A 16,742-nucleotide genomic window follows, 5' to 3' on the forward strand; every position below is an offset into this window, starting at 1 on the left:
CCAGAGAATGGTTTCTAGGTTTCTAAAATAAAGTATAGTTATCTGGGTCTCCATGGAAATCTGTTCAAATTCCAAATTACACTGGACCTGAGTCCTTGGATTTGATAACATACCCTAAAAATACAGCTAATTTCAACTGCAATACAGTGTTAAAAATCAAAATGAAATACACTAAACTCATCCGTAAATAGGTAACAGATTCTAAGATGTTGATGTTGTCTTCGAAGGTTATAAACTAGAATTTTTCCAGGGATGTAACTCCTTAAATCAATTTATTATTGCTTACCTTTAAAATAATACTGCATTCATGTCAGCATTATTTATAATAGCAAAAAAACTAGAAACCACTGAAATGCCAAGCAATAGAGGAAGAGAAGATAAAGCAACAGGAAAACTAGATAAATTTATTAAATGAAAATGCTAAAGAATACTATGCAATCATTAAAAGATGAGGTTGGCATATGTGCATTAATATGTAATATTCATCAATATATCATTATATGATCAAAGATAGTTGCAGAAAGCAGTGCAGAGTATGATTCCACTTATATGAAATATGTGTGTATACATACATGCATATATGGAAGAATTAAATATTTTCAGGTGCACCATTCTCCATCCTGCTTCCTGCTCAAGAGGTTTACCCAAATGGATATATCCATGGGCTCCCCTGCCTTGTGGTTTTTGGTTGAATTCATCCAATGGGAGGCCTGGCAGATCTGAAAGCTGGAGGAAAGTGAGGTGGAGCCCTTCATTCCCCTGGCCTCCTTCCTATTTTGCTGCAGGTTGGCTGTATCCCTTTAAAAGCCACAGCATTTGTCAAGCACCTCTCCAGATTCTGGGAACCACTCTTTCTCCTGGCCACTACATACCCAGAAGTTGTAGAGGCTCCCAACTGATACAGTTCAGGGTCACTGCACAATCCCTTGTTCCTGTCCTTACACACTGCTCACACTTGCCTACTTTTGTAAATGTCCTTCTATGAAACTCTTCTCAACTGCCAACTTCGCATGTGCTGTTTCTTTCTTAACAACCTAATTAATGACTATAGTTATATGTGTATCTTCTGTGTGATTCATACACATAAACATGCATAAATGTGTACTTACATGTACAAGGAAATTTTCTGAAGGATACAAAAGAGATTGGAAAGGGATACATTGGAGCTTTTGTTCTTAATTTTGTACCTTTTAGATTTCTTTCACTTTTAAAATGTCAGTCATACATAAGTAATCTGCTTTGAAAGCAAAACCAAATAGGAAAAAATCATATTGTTACCTTTTTGATGGCACTGTAAGGAGGGAAAGAAGTAATGAATACCAGGAGAAGTGACAGTAGTGACTTATATGTTCATTTTAAACAATGTGTTATGTATGATGAAAAGGATCCTCACTTCTGAAACTTAAGTTTGACAGTTACCAAAAAAATTCATCCACTGTAGAGTTTGTTTTTACCATCTTGTTCCAATGACCTACTTTTAGAAAAGCATGCTTATTTTAAAACTTGCTTCAAAATAACCCCATTTTCTTAACACATCTCATTCGTTTTTCAAATTTGCCACTTTCCATTTTAATCATATATTTTTTAAAACTTTTGACAGTAGTCATAAAAATGTGCATATTTTGATTTGATCAAATGTTCGTCTTTTGTGATTAAAACAAAATAACCCCATTCCCAGAAAGGAAATACTGACTTTCAGGACTATTTCCAAAGCTGCCTAAAACTACTCTGAGGGAAAAAAATGCAAATCAGTAATGAAGTATTGGAGCCCACAATTAAATTAATTTATAGGGGCTTTAATGCAATTAAATTTCATCCAGACTGTATCTCTAATGGTGGCTGTTTTTTTTTTTTTTTTACTTAATAGACTTTAAAGCAAAATTCACTTTCATTTTTGCAAAATTATTTAAATATTACAAACATCACTTTTATACATATTTCCATGGTGACACAATACATTTGAAGTCTATTTAATTTACAGATGATGAGGCCAAAATGAAAACTCTTTGAGGACCATAGATCTTCTATAACATCACATTTTCCGGTTCCAAGATATTAAGTATATAAGTTATCAGTATTTGAAAGAATGGAGTCTTGAGAAAGCAATAAATATTTTAAATGATCTGATTGTGAAACTTAAAGAAAATTAAAATCCAGAGCAAGGAAAAGCATCAGTAATACAAAGAGCTAAGATGTTTAGGGTTCATAATTTAAGTTAATAAATTATTAGGCTCTGAAATTAAATTTAAAAGATCTTTTTCGCAGCCAAATTAAGGAAATATTTAGAGATGAACATAAGTTATATTCCAGCCCCAACTTTCAACTCAAATTATTCATATACATAAAGGATAATGCATGAGGTAGCTAAGAATCTCAAAATACATTAATGTGACTTTACAGTCACAACTAATGAGCAAAGCTGTTAGGATAATTTTTCATGCTCTCAAACCTAGACATAGAAGATCTATGCTGGAAAGCATTTAATAATAAATAGCTAACTAGTTTAAACCCTGAAAGAGACATGCAAAACTGGTCCAAAGCATTCTTAGCTGAGAATATCAGCTAAATTCAGATGTCATTTTTGCTACAAATGTGCTGCACACTGGTGAAATATTTGACAAAGGAGAAGTAGATGTAACTATGGAAATCATAACTTTAATTGACAACAACATGAAAATTCAGAAGGACAACAAGCATCATGGATGGAGAAGACAATTATGCCGGAGTAAAAATCAAATATAAGCTGCAGAATTTAAAAAAAGAGTCTATTTTTCCTCTCTGGATATTTCCCACTACTTTAGAAAGAAGAAGAAGGATGGAAAGAATATTCTTCTTGTTAATGAAAATAGGACAAAGGAACAGCCAGGACATTCCTACCTGGTTTCCAGATGAACTGATTATCCTTTTTGCCTTCCAAATGAGCTGCATGGGACAGCAAGAGAGAAAGCAATAGAAAGAGCTTCCTCATGCTCCTCCATACCCAGCAAGTGACTGTTAGGTTTCTCTTTGGAAACATGCTTCAGATTTTTCAGCCTCTTGACTTGCCTATTCCTAAAAGAGAAAAAGAAAAATCAGGTAAGTTTCTTCCATAAAGAAAAGATAAAAACTCATTTTGACTGCTAGAACCTTTATTATGATGGTATTGCAAATTTTTCATTAGCATGAAGATAGTACATATAATATCAACCCTGTGGGAAAAGCTACAAAAAGCAAATCCACATTCTGTTTTTACCATGTTTTGTATTATTTTTTGTAGTGAAGTGTATTCATGAATGAAATCTACCACTGGATGATAAAACTAGTTATTTCCCCAATTGCTTTTTATTTTATACTTTTGGTAAAAAAAGATCAATGTAACGTGATAATATTATCATGGATTCTCACAGGATCCAAAGTAGTTACTTGATTCCCATAGTAGCTCTAAAAAGAAAAGAAACAAAAGCCTGAGGTGGTTAACTCATGTTTATACTTTTGGTAAGAAAATAAGCTTTAACGGTACACATTATTAAAAGAAAGTAGTAAATATATGTTATGTTAAATGTTAAATGTATACCTTTTATTTCTCTGAAATAAAATCAGGTAAGTTTATTCTGTACAAAAAATCAAGTAAGTTTCTTCTGTACAGAAATGATAAAAACTGACTTTGACTGCTAGAACGTTTATTATGATGGTATTGCAAATTTTCTATTGCCATGAAGATAGTCTTTATAATATTAACATTTGAAGGTCAGCAGTTAATTAGCCAAGTTTTCAATCCTCATCCACTGAAGGCCTCATCAATTCTATGGACTCCACAGTCCCTGTGTCGGTATATTTTATTCTTAAAAGCAGGGTTGGCAGATACCTTGTATATTCCCTCCCTTCTACTCAGACAAAGTCCATGAGGAGTTCATGATTTGGAGAAAGAGATACGCATACACAACAAGTCCCAAGCAGGGCAAGGGATGCTCTAACAGTAGTATTAAGAAAGTGGGATGGAAAGACTGAGGACAAGGCAATTAGTTCCTCTGTGCTGTGCGAAAAAGAGAGGAGAGCCTCACACAAGATAATATTTGAGAAGAGCCTAGGGAAACATAAGGACTTGAAGGAGTCGGGAAGGGCATCTCAGGCAGAGAAAACAACAAGGCGTTGAAATGCGTTTTGTGTTTGGGGACTGGTGATTAGGCTGGTGGTTGCTGTGAAGGACACAAAGAAGAGGGAGGAATAGACTAAGATGAGATTTAAAACATAGGTTGGGAACCAAATTGTAAAGAGCTGTGAATGGCATATGAGGGATTTGGGCTTCATGCTGTAAATAGTAACAAGAATCATAGAAGAGCAAATGATTTTTAAATAACTAGAATCAGTGTGCAAAATGGATTACTAGTAGACAATGGTAGAGAAATTGAGGGCAGTTAGAAAATTAGTGAAACAGTAGTCCAGGCAAGTACTGGTGAATGAAATGATCAAGGATCAGCAGAGACTTCAGAAGTCATAGAAATTGCTTCTGGATTTAAACGATCTGGTTAACAACTGGATGTGCTACATAAGAGGAAGATGATGAAAAAGGTTAGAAAGACTGCAAACTTAGATGCCTGAACTGATGGGATCCCTTTACCAAAAACAGGAAACAGGAAGAGGGGCACATTTGAGAACATGCTTTACTTTAGAATAGAATAGATTAAGTCTCATAAGGCTACCAGATATCCAGGTACAGTTTTCCAAAACATAATAAGAAAACTGTAGTGGAGTGAAGGAGATCTAAAATAACTTACCACAATATATGTATTATGAAAAATAAAAAGATATAGATACTGGAGAGTAAAATGACTGAACAGTAAAAAGGGGATCTTAAGGGTAGAAGTTATTGCCCCTAAATATATACCCACACAATTACTACAAGTGGGTGGCAAATCTGACTATGAGCTTCCTAGTGGCCAAGGAAAAGAAATAGCTTGTTATAATTTCTGTTCTTTTAAATTTGCTGAGGAGTGCTTTACTTCCAACTATGTGGTCAATGTTGGAATAAGTGTGGTGTGGTGCTGAGAAGAATGTATATTCTGTTGATTTGAGGTGGAGAGTTCTGTAGATGTCTATTAGGTCTGCTTGGTGCAGAGCTGAGTTCAAGTCCTGGATATCCTTGTTAACTTTCTGTCTCGTTGATCTGTCTAATGTTGACAGTGGGGTGTTATAGTTTCCCATTATTATTGTGTGGTAGTCTAAGTCTCTTTGTAGGTTTCTAAGGGCTTGCTTTATGAATCTGGGTGCTCCTATATTGGGTGCATATATATTTAGAATAGTTAGCTCTTCTTGTTGAATTGATCCCTTTACCATTATGTAATGGCCTTCTTTGTCTCTTTTAATCTTTGTTGGTTTAAAGTCTAGTTTATCAGAGACTAGGATTGCAACCCCTGCCCTTTTTTGTTTCCATTTGCTTGGTAGCTCTTCCTCCATCCCTTTATTTTGAGCCTATGTGTGTCTCTGCACATGAAATGGGTTTCCTGAATACAGCACACTGATGGGTCTCCATTCAAAATTGCTTCAAAGAGAATAAAATACCTAGGAATCCAACTTACAAGGGACGTGAAGGACCTCTTCAAGGAGAACTACAAACCACTGCTCAACGAAATAAAAGAGGACACAAACAAATGGAAGAACATTCCATGCTCATGGGTAGGAAGAATCAATATCGTGAAAATGGCCATACTGCCCAAGGTAATTTACAGATTCAATGCCATCCCCATCAAGCTACCAATGACTTTCTTCACAGAATTGGAAAAAACTACTTTAACATTCATGTGGAACCAAAAAAGAGCACACATTGCCAAGTCAATCCTAAGCCAGAAAAACAAAGCTGGAGGCATCACGCTATCTGACTTCAAACTATACTATAAGGCTACAGTAACCAAAACAGCATGGTACTGGTACCAAAACAGAGAAATAGACCAATGGAACAGAACAGAGCCCTCAGAAATAATGCCACACATCTACAACTATTTGATCTTTGACAAACCTGACAAAAACAAGAAATGGGGAAAGGATTCCCTATTTAATAAATGGTGCTGGGAAAACTGGCTAGCCATATGTAGAAAGCTGAAACTGGATCCCTTCCTTACACCTTATACAAAAATTAATTCAAGATGGATTAAAGATTTAAATGTTAGACCTAAAACCATAAAAACCCTAGAAGAAAACCCAGGCAATACCATTCAGGACGTAGGCATGGGCAAGGACTTCATGTCTAAAACACCAAAAGTAATGGCAACAAAAGCCAAAATTGACAAATGGGATCTAATTAAACTAAAGAGCTGCTGCACAGCAAAAGAAACTACCACCAGAGCAAACAGGCAACCTACAGAATGGGAGAAAATTTTTGCAACCTACTCATCTGACAAAGGGCTAATATCCAGAATCTACAATGAACTCAAACAAATTTACAAGAAAAAAACAAACAACCCCATTAACAAGTGGGCGAAGGATATGAACAGACACTTCTCAAAAGAAGACATTTATGCAGCCAAGAGACATGAAAAAATGCTCATCATCACTGGCCATCAGAGAAATGCAAATCAAAACCACAATGAGATACCATCTCACACCAGTTAGAATGGCAATCATTAAAAGGTCAGGAAACAACAGGTGCTAGAGAGGATGTGGAGAAATAGGAACACTTTTATACTGTTGGTGGGACTGTAAACTAGTTCAACCATTGTGGAAGTCAGTGTGGCGATTCCTCAAGGATCTAGAACTAGAAATACCATTTGACCCAGCCATCCCATTACTGGATATATACCCAAAGGATTATAAGTCATGCTGCTATAAAGACACATGCAAACGTATGTTTATTGTGGCACTATTCACAATAGCAAAGACTTGGAACCAACCCAAATGTCCATCAGTGATAGACTGGATTAAGAGAATGTGGCACATATACACCATGGAATACTATGCAGCCATAAAAAATGATAAGTTCATGTCCTTTGTAGGGACATGGATGAAGCTGGAAACCATCATTCTCAGTAAACTATCGCAAGGACAAAAAACCAAACACCGCATATTCTCACTCATAGGTGGGAATTGAACAATGAGAACACTTGGACACAGGAGGGAGAACATCACACACTGGGACCTGTTGTGGGGTGGGGGGAGGGGGGAAGGATAGCATTAGGAGATATACCTAATGTAAATGACGAGTTAATGGGTGCAGCACACCATCATGGCACATGTATACATATGTAACAAACCTGCACATTGTGCACATGTACCCTAACACTTAAAGTATAATTAAAAAAAAAGAAAAGAAAAGAAATGGCTATTGCAGTCTATGATCCTCATGTGTATAGGATTAAATTATACCACCCTATCCACAGTTTTTGCCTTCTTTTTTTCCCCCCCAGGAAAAGACATTGCCCTGCTCCCAAGCACTGTTGGGATTTATATCAGGAGTCCTTATAAATACAGGTGGTATGCTGGGCCATGTGCTGAACACATTACTTCATCAAATAAAACAGCAAGTTGTCTGTAGTGGAGTCTCGTGGCATTCCTAGAACACTCCAAGGGTATGGTAGCAAAGTACAAATCAGTAAAAATTATTCTACAAGGAGTCAAGCAATGAAGTTCCAGTACACAGCTCTCTGACAGCCTGCCTCAATCCAGGGATGAGAAGTAAAAAGCAACCAAAACTTTTCTTCAAATTTCTACACTGCATACCATATTGAGAAGAGCAAAAGTGGAGTGCTCCAGCTGAAAGATGGTAAAGCTCCGTTGCTTGAATGGTTTTTTTCTCCAAGAGTGGCCTGTTAGATGATTTCATGAAACTTTTGCGGCGTTACTAGACACAATTCTAAAACTTCTGGCCTAGAGAACTGAATTGGCCACATTTCCTTAGAGCAAACATCCAAGAATATGATTTGTCACAACTGTGCTTTTGCTAAAAATTAGGCAAAATGGCTACTAAATTATAGTTTATTCTAAGGCAATTACTAGCTTACATGGTATTTTTGTGTGAAGCTGAAAAAGGTAGTCCCCCTCCTCAAGTAAAAATATTTTTAAGTTAGTATACTATTACAAAACCTGAATTGTTCTGACCAAGAGTCCTTTTCTGGAACCCTAGTGGACAGCAGCCCAGGCTCTATGCACATACAGGCGCACTGGAACCCATCTGCACATGTGAAGATTCACAGACGCACACATCACCATCAGGGAGCATACTCTGCACGCTCCCTTCCTCCCCCTCTCCAGAAGAGGAGACAGTGCCACAGTCAGAACTGCAGCTACAGCAGAGCTGGAGAAGAGCCTCAGAGACCCCAGAGCATGTTAGGGGGCAGACTGCAGCCACAAACACATGTGTTTACCCATCAGTGCCTGCTCTGCTTAGTGTACAAGTTTCAGCTGTGGGTTCATACAGGCAGGAGCTCCCCATTCCAGCTAGAAGCCCTGGAATCTCAGCTCCTGCCCTGATGCTCCCAGGTAAGGTGGCATCTGTCTATGATATGAATTGTGGCCCAATAGATGAGACATTTTTATGCACATACACACACATACACTAGATTATGGATATTTCACACTTATAATGTAAGTTCACATGCTTTAAGAAGCAACACAACAAAGAATGGACTGGAAATTATATCATGATATTTAAAGACTGCCTAAGTCTTTTGTCTCAATAGATGTTCACTCCACTTCTACGGAATGGTGGACTGAAGCCAGGCTATTATATTCTCCAGACACATACACACCACACCACACAAATGGGTGGTTAATTCTGCATAATACAGATTTGATACAAAGATTTTAGTCTGGACATTTTTCAGAAGACATCATTGCCAATTATATATGCCATTGAGGCAGTTGAAAAAAACCTAAATATTGCCCTCATAAAACAATATAACTTCCTGGTGAATCCTAAAAAGCAAATTAGTTTAAAAATATACCCCTGGGAAAGCAAATGAGTGGTCTTCTATATATAATGATAGATCAAAGTCAATGCCATGTCAGAGAGCTTTTGATAAAGATGATGACTGTGTTTGGCAGTGGTTGTTCCTAAGCTATTATTTCCAAAGTTAATAAAGTAATAGCTAGCAGGACCAGTTCTACACAGAGGCTACTTTTTTTCATGAAACAAAATCACCAGGGTATACAAGATGACTTTGTCCATTCTCACTAATGGCCATTCAGCATATCTGAAAATATATTCAGATCACTACCATGTAAACTAAAGAGAAGGAGGGCCAAAAGCATATCTTCTCTACTCCAAATGGCTGTAGGTGGGAAGCTAAAAAGCGATTGAAAGGATTATGAGTTCCAATGAGATAGCACATGAGCCAGAATGATTGGCCAAGGAGTCATATGGAAAGATGTTGAATTTTGCATCAATCTTTGAATTTTAATTCCAAAGAAAGCCACATTAATATTGTCTTAGCACAGTTTGCTATGAGCCTTGGTTTTCTCTTAGGCTTCCTCAGCAGTCTAGAACCCTGTATTAACTCTGCAAAGTGACCTAACTCCTTTAAGGTGCCTTCTGTGATTACCCAAGCCAGGACCTAACAGCAGAAGATCCGGATAGAGTGGCTTGGAGAACCTACGGGGCTCCTGTGGTCCCCATAATCTCCTGGCTATCACTAACAAGGCCTAGTGCCAATAAGAAACCAAAAACTGATCTTGACCAAAACAATCTGGAATACAGATCTTACACAATGATTAAAAGAATTTCAATTTTGGACTTTTACTCCTAAAAATACGTGCTGCATGCTTTCTACTGAGCTGATGGAAAGTGCAGAATGGATTTATTTATTTATTTATTTATTTATTGACAGTCTCACTCTGTCACTCAGGCTGGAGTGCAGTGGCACGATCTCGGCTCACTGTAGCCTCCTCCTCCCAGGTTCAAACAATTCTCGTGTCTCAGCCTCCCGAGCAGCTGGGTCTACAGGCGCCCACCACCACGTCTGGCTAATTTTTGTATTTTTAGTAGAGACAGAGTTTCACCATTTTGGCCAGCCTGGTCTCAAACTCCTGACCTCAGGTGATCAGCCTGCCATGGCCTCCCAATGTGCTGGGATTACAGACGTGAGCCACTGTGCCCAGCCCAGAATGGAGTTTGAACACAGGTGTGTCCTACTCCACTGAACCACATTGCCTCTCTTCCTGAAATGCCTGGAATTCCCATTAAATTATTCCTTGGAAAATATTGGGAGTCATTTTTGTATCTGTAACTTGGGAAGCTACACAAGAGTTCACCATAAACAAAATGAGAGGACAAGAAACAATCAGAGATTCCACTCCTCTGTTTGTAAAACACAAATGAAAAAAAAAATGCTATGACTATGATTACAAAAATACATTATGTGGGAGACATGTGCTACCCACAATGGCTTGAATAATTTATATCATGAAGGTCGTTGAGTTTCCAAATCTTCTTCTTTACTATATATCTTAGCATCCAAAATGTATTTGCAAGGTTAGCTCTAAACTGATGAATATTAAGAGAAATTAAAAAACACAGTTTCTCCTTTTAGCCTCAGTTTTCTAATCATTGAAAGGCCATTGAGACTATTAAAAAAAGTGCCTCACACTTCATACGTATTTCATTTTCCCTTAAATGTATTCTTATCGTTGAAGCCCTTAAATATTTAAAAGGGGCAACATTTAAAAAAATAAAATAAAGTAAAAATAGTTTCAATTTGCTTTCAGCCTAAAGAAACAGCAATGAGTGGGAGAAAAGGAAACTGTGATTATGTACATCTCCATAGCGCCATCTCATGGTAACTGTGCAGAGAAGATGGCTCAATAAAGATGGCCGATCAACGGGGCTATTGTCTGACTGCAATATTCTACATCCCACTTTACCTTCCATAATGGCTTTACCATACGTTGCTGTATACAAGACAATGACCTAAACACTTCATTTAATGCTCACCACAGCCCTGCAAAGTAGTTATTCATATTATGCCCCACTTTAGAGATAAGAAAACTGAGGCATGGTCCATCAAGCAACAACCTGAAGTCCCAAAGATAGTCGGTTGTTTCCAAGTGACCTCAATGATCTCCCACTGAAGCAAGAGAGACTAGAGTTGTAACTCAATATCAACACAAGCATTTTTTCATGTCTCTGATAATATAGATCCTTTATAGCCTGAAGTAGGTTCTCTTAGCATCTGTACAAGCCAATTTATATCAAATAATTTCACTTAATCGTCACGATGAGCAATTATTCCTATTTTTAGATGCAAAAGAGATTGATCCCTAAGGGTGTTAAATCAATATTCCAAGGCCATCTCAGCAAACAAGTGTCAAGCTGGGTCACAAAACAGTCCTGACGCCACAACCCATTCTGTTTACATCATGCCTTGTGAACCCTGGCGGTGCACGACCTTGGAGCCTGAGGTTCCTCATCCACAAAATGAGGAGGACAGTCATTGATAACCCTTAGGAATGAAGGATGCTACAGAAACATGGATATAAAGTGTATAGATGAGTGCCTGACAGTGTACACTGACAGGTCACTAAAGGGTTGTCATTATTACTATTGTCATTGTTTTCTCAAAAGTCAGAACTCCACTCCAGCAATATTTAAGGAACAGTTTGAATGCAATCCTGCCCTGCAGCAAAATAGTGGAAGATGATTTTTCAACTTTCCAATCTTGTGACTTTGTGCCATATTTCTGAAGAGCTAAAAAGCACTCTGTACCAAGAACTCCATTAAAGATTCACACTGACCTGCGAAGGAGAAAACAGGTATTATCATCTCTATTTTATGAGAGAATAACCTCCGGCCTTGCAATGACATGATGTTTAGTAACTTGTTCAGGCCTTTGAACCACCAGCCTCTTCCTCTCTGCACCTCACTCTGCAGACCTCAGCATGACACTCTGCAGGTAACTGAAGAATCCTAAACAGTGTGAAATGTAAGAATGTGGCACGGGAATGCATACCATAAAAGTATACAATCACATGTGTCTTTGGTTTGCTATATTATAATTGCAATAACTTGGTGTCATGTAATGAAGTCACAGAAAATTTCGCAAAAAGTCCTACCTCTTAACAAGCTTTTGCCACAGGACATAACAGATAAAAAGAGGGATTGAAATAGGTTTTCTGAAACCTCCAAAAACATAATTTGGTATCCGGGTATCTGTGACAAACATTGCTATATTCTCCCTTTCTTCTTTTTTTTTTTTTTTTTTTTTTTTTAGATGGAGTCTTGCTCTGTCACCCAGGCTGGAGTGCAGTGGCGCGATCTCGGCTCACTGCAAACTCTACCTCCCAGGTTGAAGCAATGTAGCAGTTATGCAATCCTATGGTAAATAGCTTTAAAATTCCCCCTACTTTATAAATCCAAGTAGCTGGGATTACAGGTGCCTGCCACCATGCCTGGCTTTTTTTTTTTTTTTTTTTTGGTATTTTCAGTAAAGACAGGGTTTCATCATCTTGGCCAGGTAGATCTTGAACCCCTGACCTCATGATCCACCTGCCTTGGCCTCCCAATCTCCCTTTCTTCTAAAACTACTATTCTTTAAAGTGTCCACTTGTCAAGGAACGAAGGGAGAGAGAAGAGAGAGGAGAGAAAAGAAAGAAAGAAAAGAAAGAGAAAGAAGAAAGAAAGAAAAAGGAAGAAAGAAAGAAAGAAAGAAAAGAAAAGAAAATGAAAAGAAAAGGAAAAGAAAAGAAAAAGAAAAGAAAAAAGAAAAGATCACGTTCTCAGATTTTTACGTAGCTAGGGCTGCCACGTGACTCAGTTCTGGCCAAAGATTAGGAGGCAGAAGTATCAAGGGTATGGAGAGTTCCCTTATCCAATAAAAATATAAAGTCCCCTCCCCGCAAAAAAAAAAGTATGGTCTTTCGCCATTTATCTCTTTCCCATAGAACACAGATGCAACACCTGGAGTCGCCAGAGCCTGCTTGAAGCCATGGGGATATGTGCCACCTACTAAGGAAGATAGAATGGAGAACAGAGGAAACCTGAGGCTCAGACACCATCACAGAGCTGCAGCCACTGTCTGAATTGTCAACTTCTGGACTTCCTGTTTTGTGAGTAAATAAACCACTTTCTTTTTAAGCCATGCTTTTGTGTGCCTTCTGCTACATGAGCTGTAAGTCCCACAGTATCCATGTCACTAAATACAGTAGGTCTATTTATAAACATCTATGTATGTTGATGTATGTTGTATGAGTGTGCCTCTAACATCCTGCTGAACGTGAACATAGGAGAAACCAATATGGGGAATAAAACAAACTCACATTCATAGAAACATGATTAATACATGAGAAGTAGAGTAATTGCATCTGTTGTCATTTTTCATGTGTCATTTCAGTGAAGAAAGGGGTGCTTCATTTATGATGGCAATTGCATAGAAGGAAGTTCTGTAAGTGGATTTGTTCTCACTGAGGGCTCTGACACAGCTTATACCAAGAAAAGTAGTAATTACTCTGATAAGCTGCCTCAGATTCCCCAATGAGAATGAATCTGTTCATACAGAGTCCAAAGTAAGAACTTACTTATGCGGCTTCTTTCTACGCAGTTGCCAGGCCCTACCTGATTCTGAAGGTATCATGGATACATTCTTATAATTTCAGAACCGCCTTGTCATCATTTCATGGAAAATCACCTTCTCTGATTACCTAATGGGATCATCTCTTTATCACCCCCTAACATTTCTGGTTGTTGCCCAAATATTCCCCTACTCCCTCTTTCTTCATCACTTTCTTCCCTTGGGACAGAGACATCAAACTCTCCTCAACTTGTCTTATTTTTCCTGGGCTATTTATTTTCAGTCTCCATTTCTGGTATGTCTTTCTCATTTTAACCTCTAGATTGGTGTGGCTCTGACTCTGTCCTCAGACTCCTCTTCTCTAGCTTTGCTCACTCTCCAGGTGATCTGACTTAGTCCCACAGTGGAATAATAAACTCCACAATTCATTATTTCTATTTCTCTGTATCTATTCCCCTATCTTCAACCTGACTTCGCCCCTGAACTCACACCTTACCACTGAACATCTGCATTTGGATGGGCACACACATGTAACATACAAAATAAATGGAGCTTGATTACCCTACAGAGCCCACAGACCGGATCTCCCCGACAGCATCACACTTCACCAGACCAGAAGCCCAGGAGTCATCCTGAAATCCTTCTTTGTCGCATCGAAAAATCAATCCATCTGCAAATCTAGTTGACAGCACCTTTGCAATCTATCCAGTATCAAGCCACTCCCCTCCTAATGCAAGACACCAATTCTCCCCAGAGCTGCTAACAGCCTCCTGCCTGGCTTTTCTGCTTCCACTCTTGCTTTCCTTCTATGCATTCCTCACAGAAAATCCAGAGTAATCTTTAGGAAGGAAAAAATATACTTTCCTCTACAAAATCCTCTAGTGGCTTTCAATCACAGGATAAAATCTAAAGACTCTGCTAGTTGAACTTTACCTCTTCTCCTTCCTCCTTTCTCACAAGTCTCCATTCACTCCTGTGCCCCAGACACACTGGCCTCTTTCTTGTTCCTCAAGCATGCACCTTCTTAACGTCCTTGCACTGCCATTCCTTCCTATTCACGTGACCTGCTTCCTCACTTCATTGTGCAGCAAAGGCCTTCCCAGACCCCCGTCTCTTCAGCACAACTGAGATGATTCTGTCCCTAGATGTTTAGTTTGTTTGTTGTTTGTTGGTAACACTTACAACAGCTCAATAACTCATAATTTAGCGTACTTAAAATTGGCATATTGGTTTATGTTCCTGTCCTCTAGTAGTATCTAAGTACTTTATCTTGTTCAGTGTTATATGTCCAGTTCCTAGTATATTGCCTGGGAAACAGATATTCAACAAAGATTTGCTCAATGGATCCATGGACTATTGAGTCAACTTTTAAATAATTTTTTCGAGGAAGTTTTCTTAATCTTGGACCATAACTTCAGTGAAGAAGCTTTAGCCTATGATGGGAGAAATATGGATAGAAAAATCCAACTACTGAAAAATTAGGCTATTTTAAAACATTTTGAGAAATTATTCATAAAATATCAACATTTGGAAGGTATGCATACATACAAACACACAGGTAATGAGATCTTACCCAACACACAGAACTATCTGCTGCCACCTAAAATACAAGCACAAACGCTGACACTTTTTTTTTTTTTTTTTTTGAGGCGGAGTCTCGCTCTTTCGCCCAGCCCGGAGTGCAGTGGTGTGATCTCAGCTCACTGCAACATCTGCCTTCCAGTTTCAAGTGATTCTCCTGCCTCAGCCTCCTGAGTAGCTGGGATTACAGGCACGTGCCACCATACCTGGCTAATTTTTGTATTTTTAGTATAGATGGAGTTTCACCATATTGGCCATGCCAGGCTCAAACTCCTGACCTCATGATCTTTCCGCCTTGGCCTCCCAAAGTGCTGGGATTACAGGCGTGAGCCACCGTGCCCAGCCGCTGACACTCATTTTTAAAAGAATCATATTTCCAAGTGTCTTAGATGAACAAATTATTGTTTACATTTTTAAAGCACAAAATGGCTCCCAAGCACAAAGCATTATGACTCTTGTGGGAAAGGAATGAAATTATGGAATCAAAGAAAACAAACTTCACTTAAAGAGAATGGTTTCTATAAGGTATGATTTTTTTACTTCTTATGGTAGGACCGTCTTTACATTATTATTCAACAACAACTGTTATCGTTAATTAATACTGCTGTGCTTCAATAAAAGATGTTGTCAGGTTCCAAATCCTTGCATTTAAGGTGGAAAATCATTGATTAAAATGTATATTTGGCATTTTCACTTTAATGGCTACTAAAATTTATTTAGTTTACAGACAAATGGAAATTATTTAAATTGAGAACAGCAGTAGGTTATCTCTTAAATAGCATTTAAATTAAGTTTTGCACAGGGAAAAGGTAAATTTTATAACTTTAGGAATGTCTCTTGGTTTGAGTCTCTGAATTATCTGTTTTGTGCTTAGTAAAGTTAATTCAGAAGTTACGCAACCCTATGGTAAATAGCTTTAAAATTCCACCTACTTTATAAATACATTACGAATATCCCACTCCACCACCCCTAAAGATCAGAACAGAAGAAGTTCTAAATTGCCTATACTTTAAATCTACTCAAGTGGAGAACTTTTTTTACAAATTATAAAAAAAGGAAGTTAAATCATTTAATAGAAATAATATCAAAAAACATAACCTAGTCACTAAAGAAAAAATAAAATCTATATAATCTGTTGTTTGGAGGAGTTTAGGTTAATTATAAAAAGAAAATACGTTCCATTTGAAAACCTTACCTTCTAGAAAAAGTAATAAAATTGACACAATTACCTTCTGTAGATATTTTAAGAAATAAAATAGATACCTGAGGAAGTCAGTCTGTAGTCCATTCTGCTTGAAGGTACAGGAAAGAATTTGATAACCTCTTTTCACCAAATTTACACACACACACACACATATATGTGAATGTTGTCGAGAAAGAGAGATTTTATGTAGGCTGACATTTAACAGTTACTCTAAGGAGCTTTATAAGAATTCAAGATAACTGGAATGTGTGAACAAGAAAACATCCTCTTCTCAAATGCTGTTGAACTTTGAGATTAAAAAAATACTTAATTACTCATTAACATTTTCTGCGATGTAAGATTCTAAATATTTAATGTCAAAAGAATTATCCAGTTAAACTGTAAATATAGCTTTGCATTCTCTTGATTAATTATGCATCTATTGTTGCAAAGAAATTTATTGAAAAATGTATCTACAGTTGACATTAAAATAATAAGTTTATAAGCCT

At 37.6% G+C, this 16,742-nt stretch overlaps 1 protein-coding gene across 1 annotated transcript in view; it reads right to left on the reverse strand.

Moving 5' to 3' along the window:
• THSD7B (thrombospondin type 1 domain containing 7B) overlaps positions 1-16,742 on the reverse strand; it is a 914,353-nt gene that overhangs the window by 794,289 nt on the left and 103,322 nt on the right. Inside the window, exon 2 of the mRNA XM_024927960.4 lies at positions 2,878-3,051. Within this exon, the coding sequence (XP_024783728.3) occupies positions 2,878-3,016 (139 nt within the window). The 5' untranslated portion in view covers positions 3,017-3,051. The remainder of the gene's footprint in view (positions 1-2,877; positions 3,052-16,742) is intronic.

This window comes from Pan paniscus, chromosome 13, assembly GCF_029289425.2.
Source record: "Pan paniscus chromosome 13, NHGRI_mPanPan1-v2.0_pri, whole genome shotgun sequence".
NCBI lineage: Eukaryota > Metazoa > Chordata > Mammalia > Primates > Hominidae > Pan > Pan paniscus.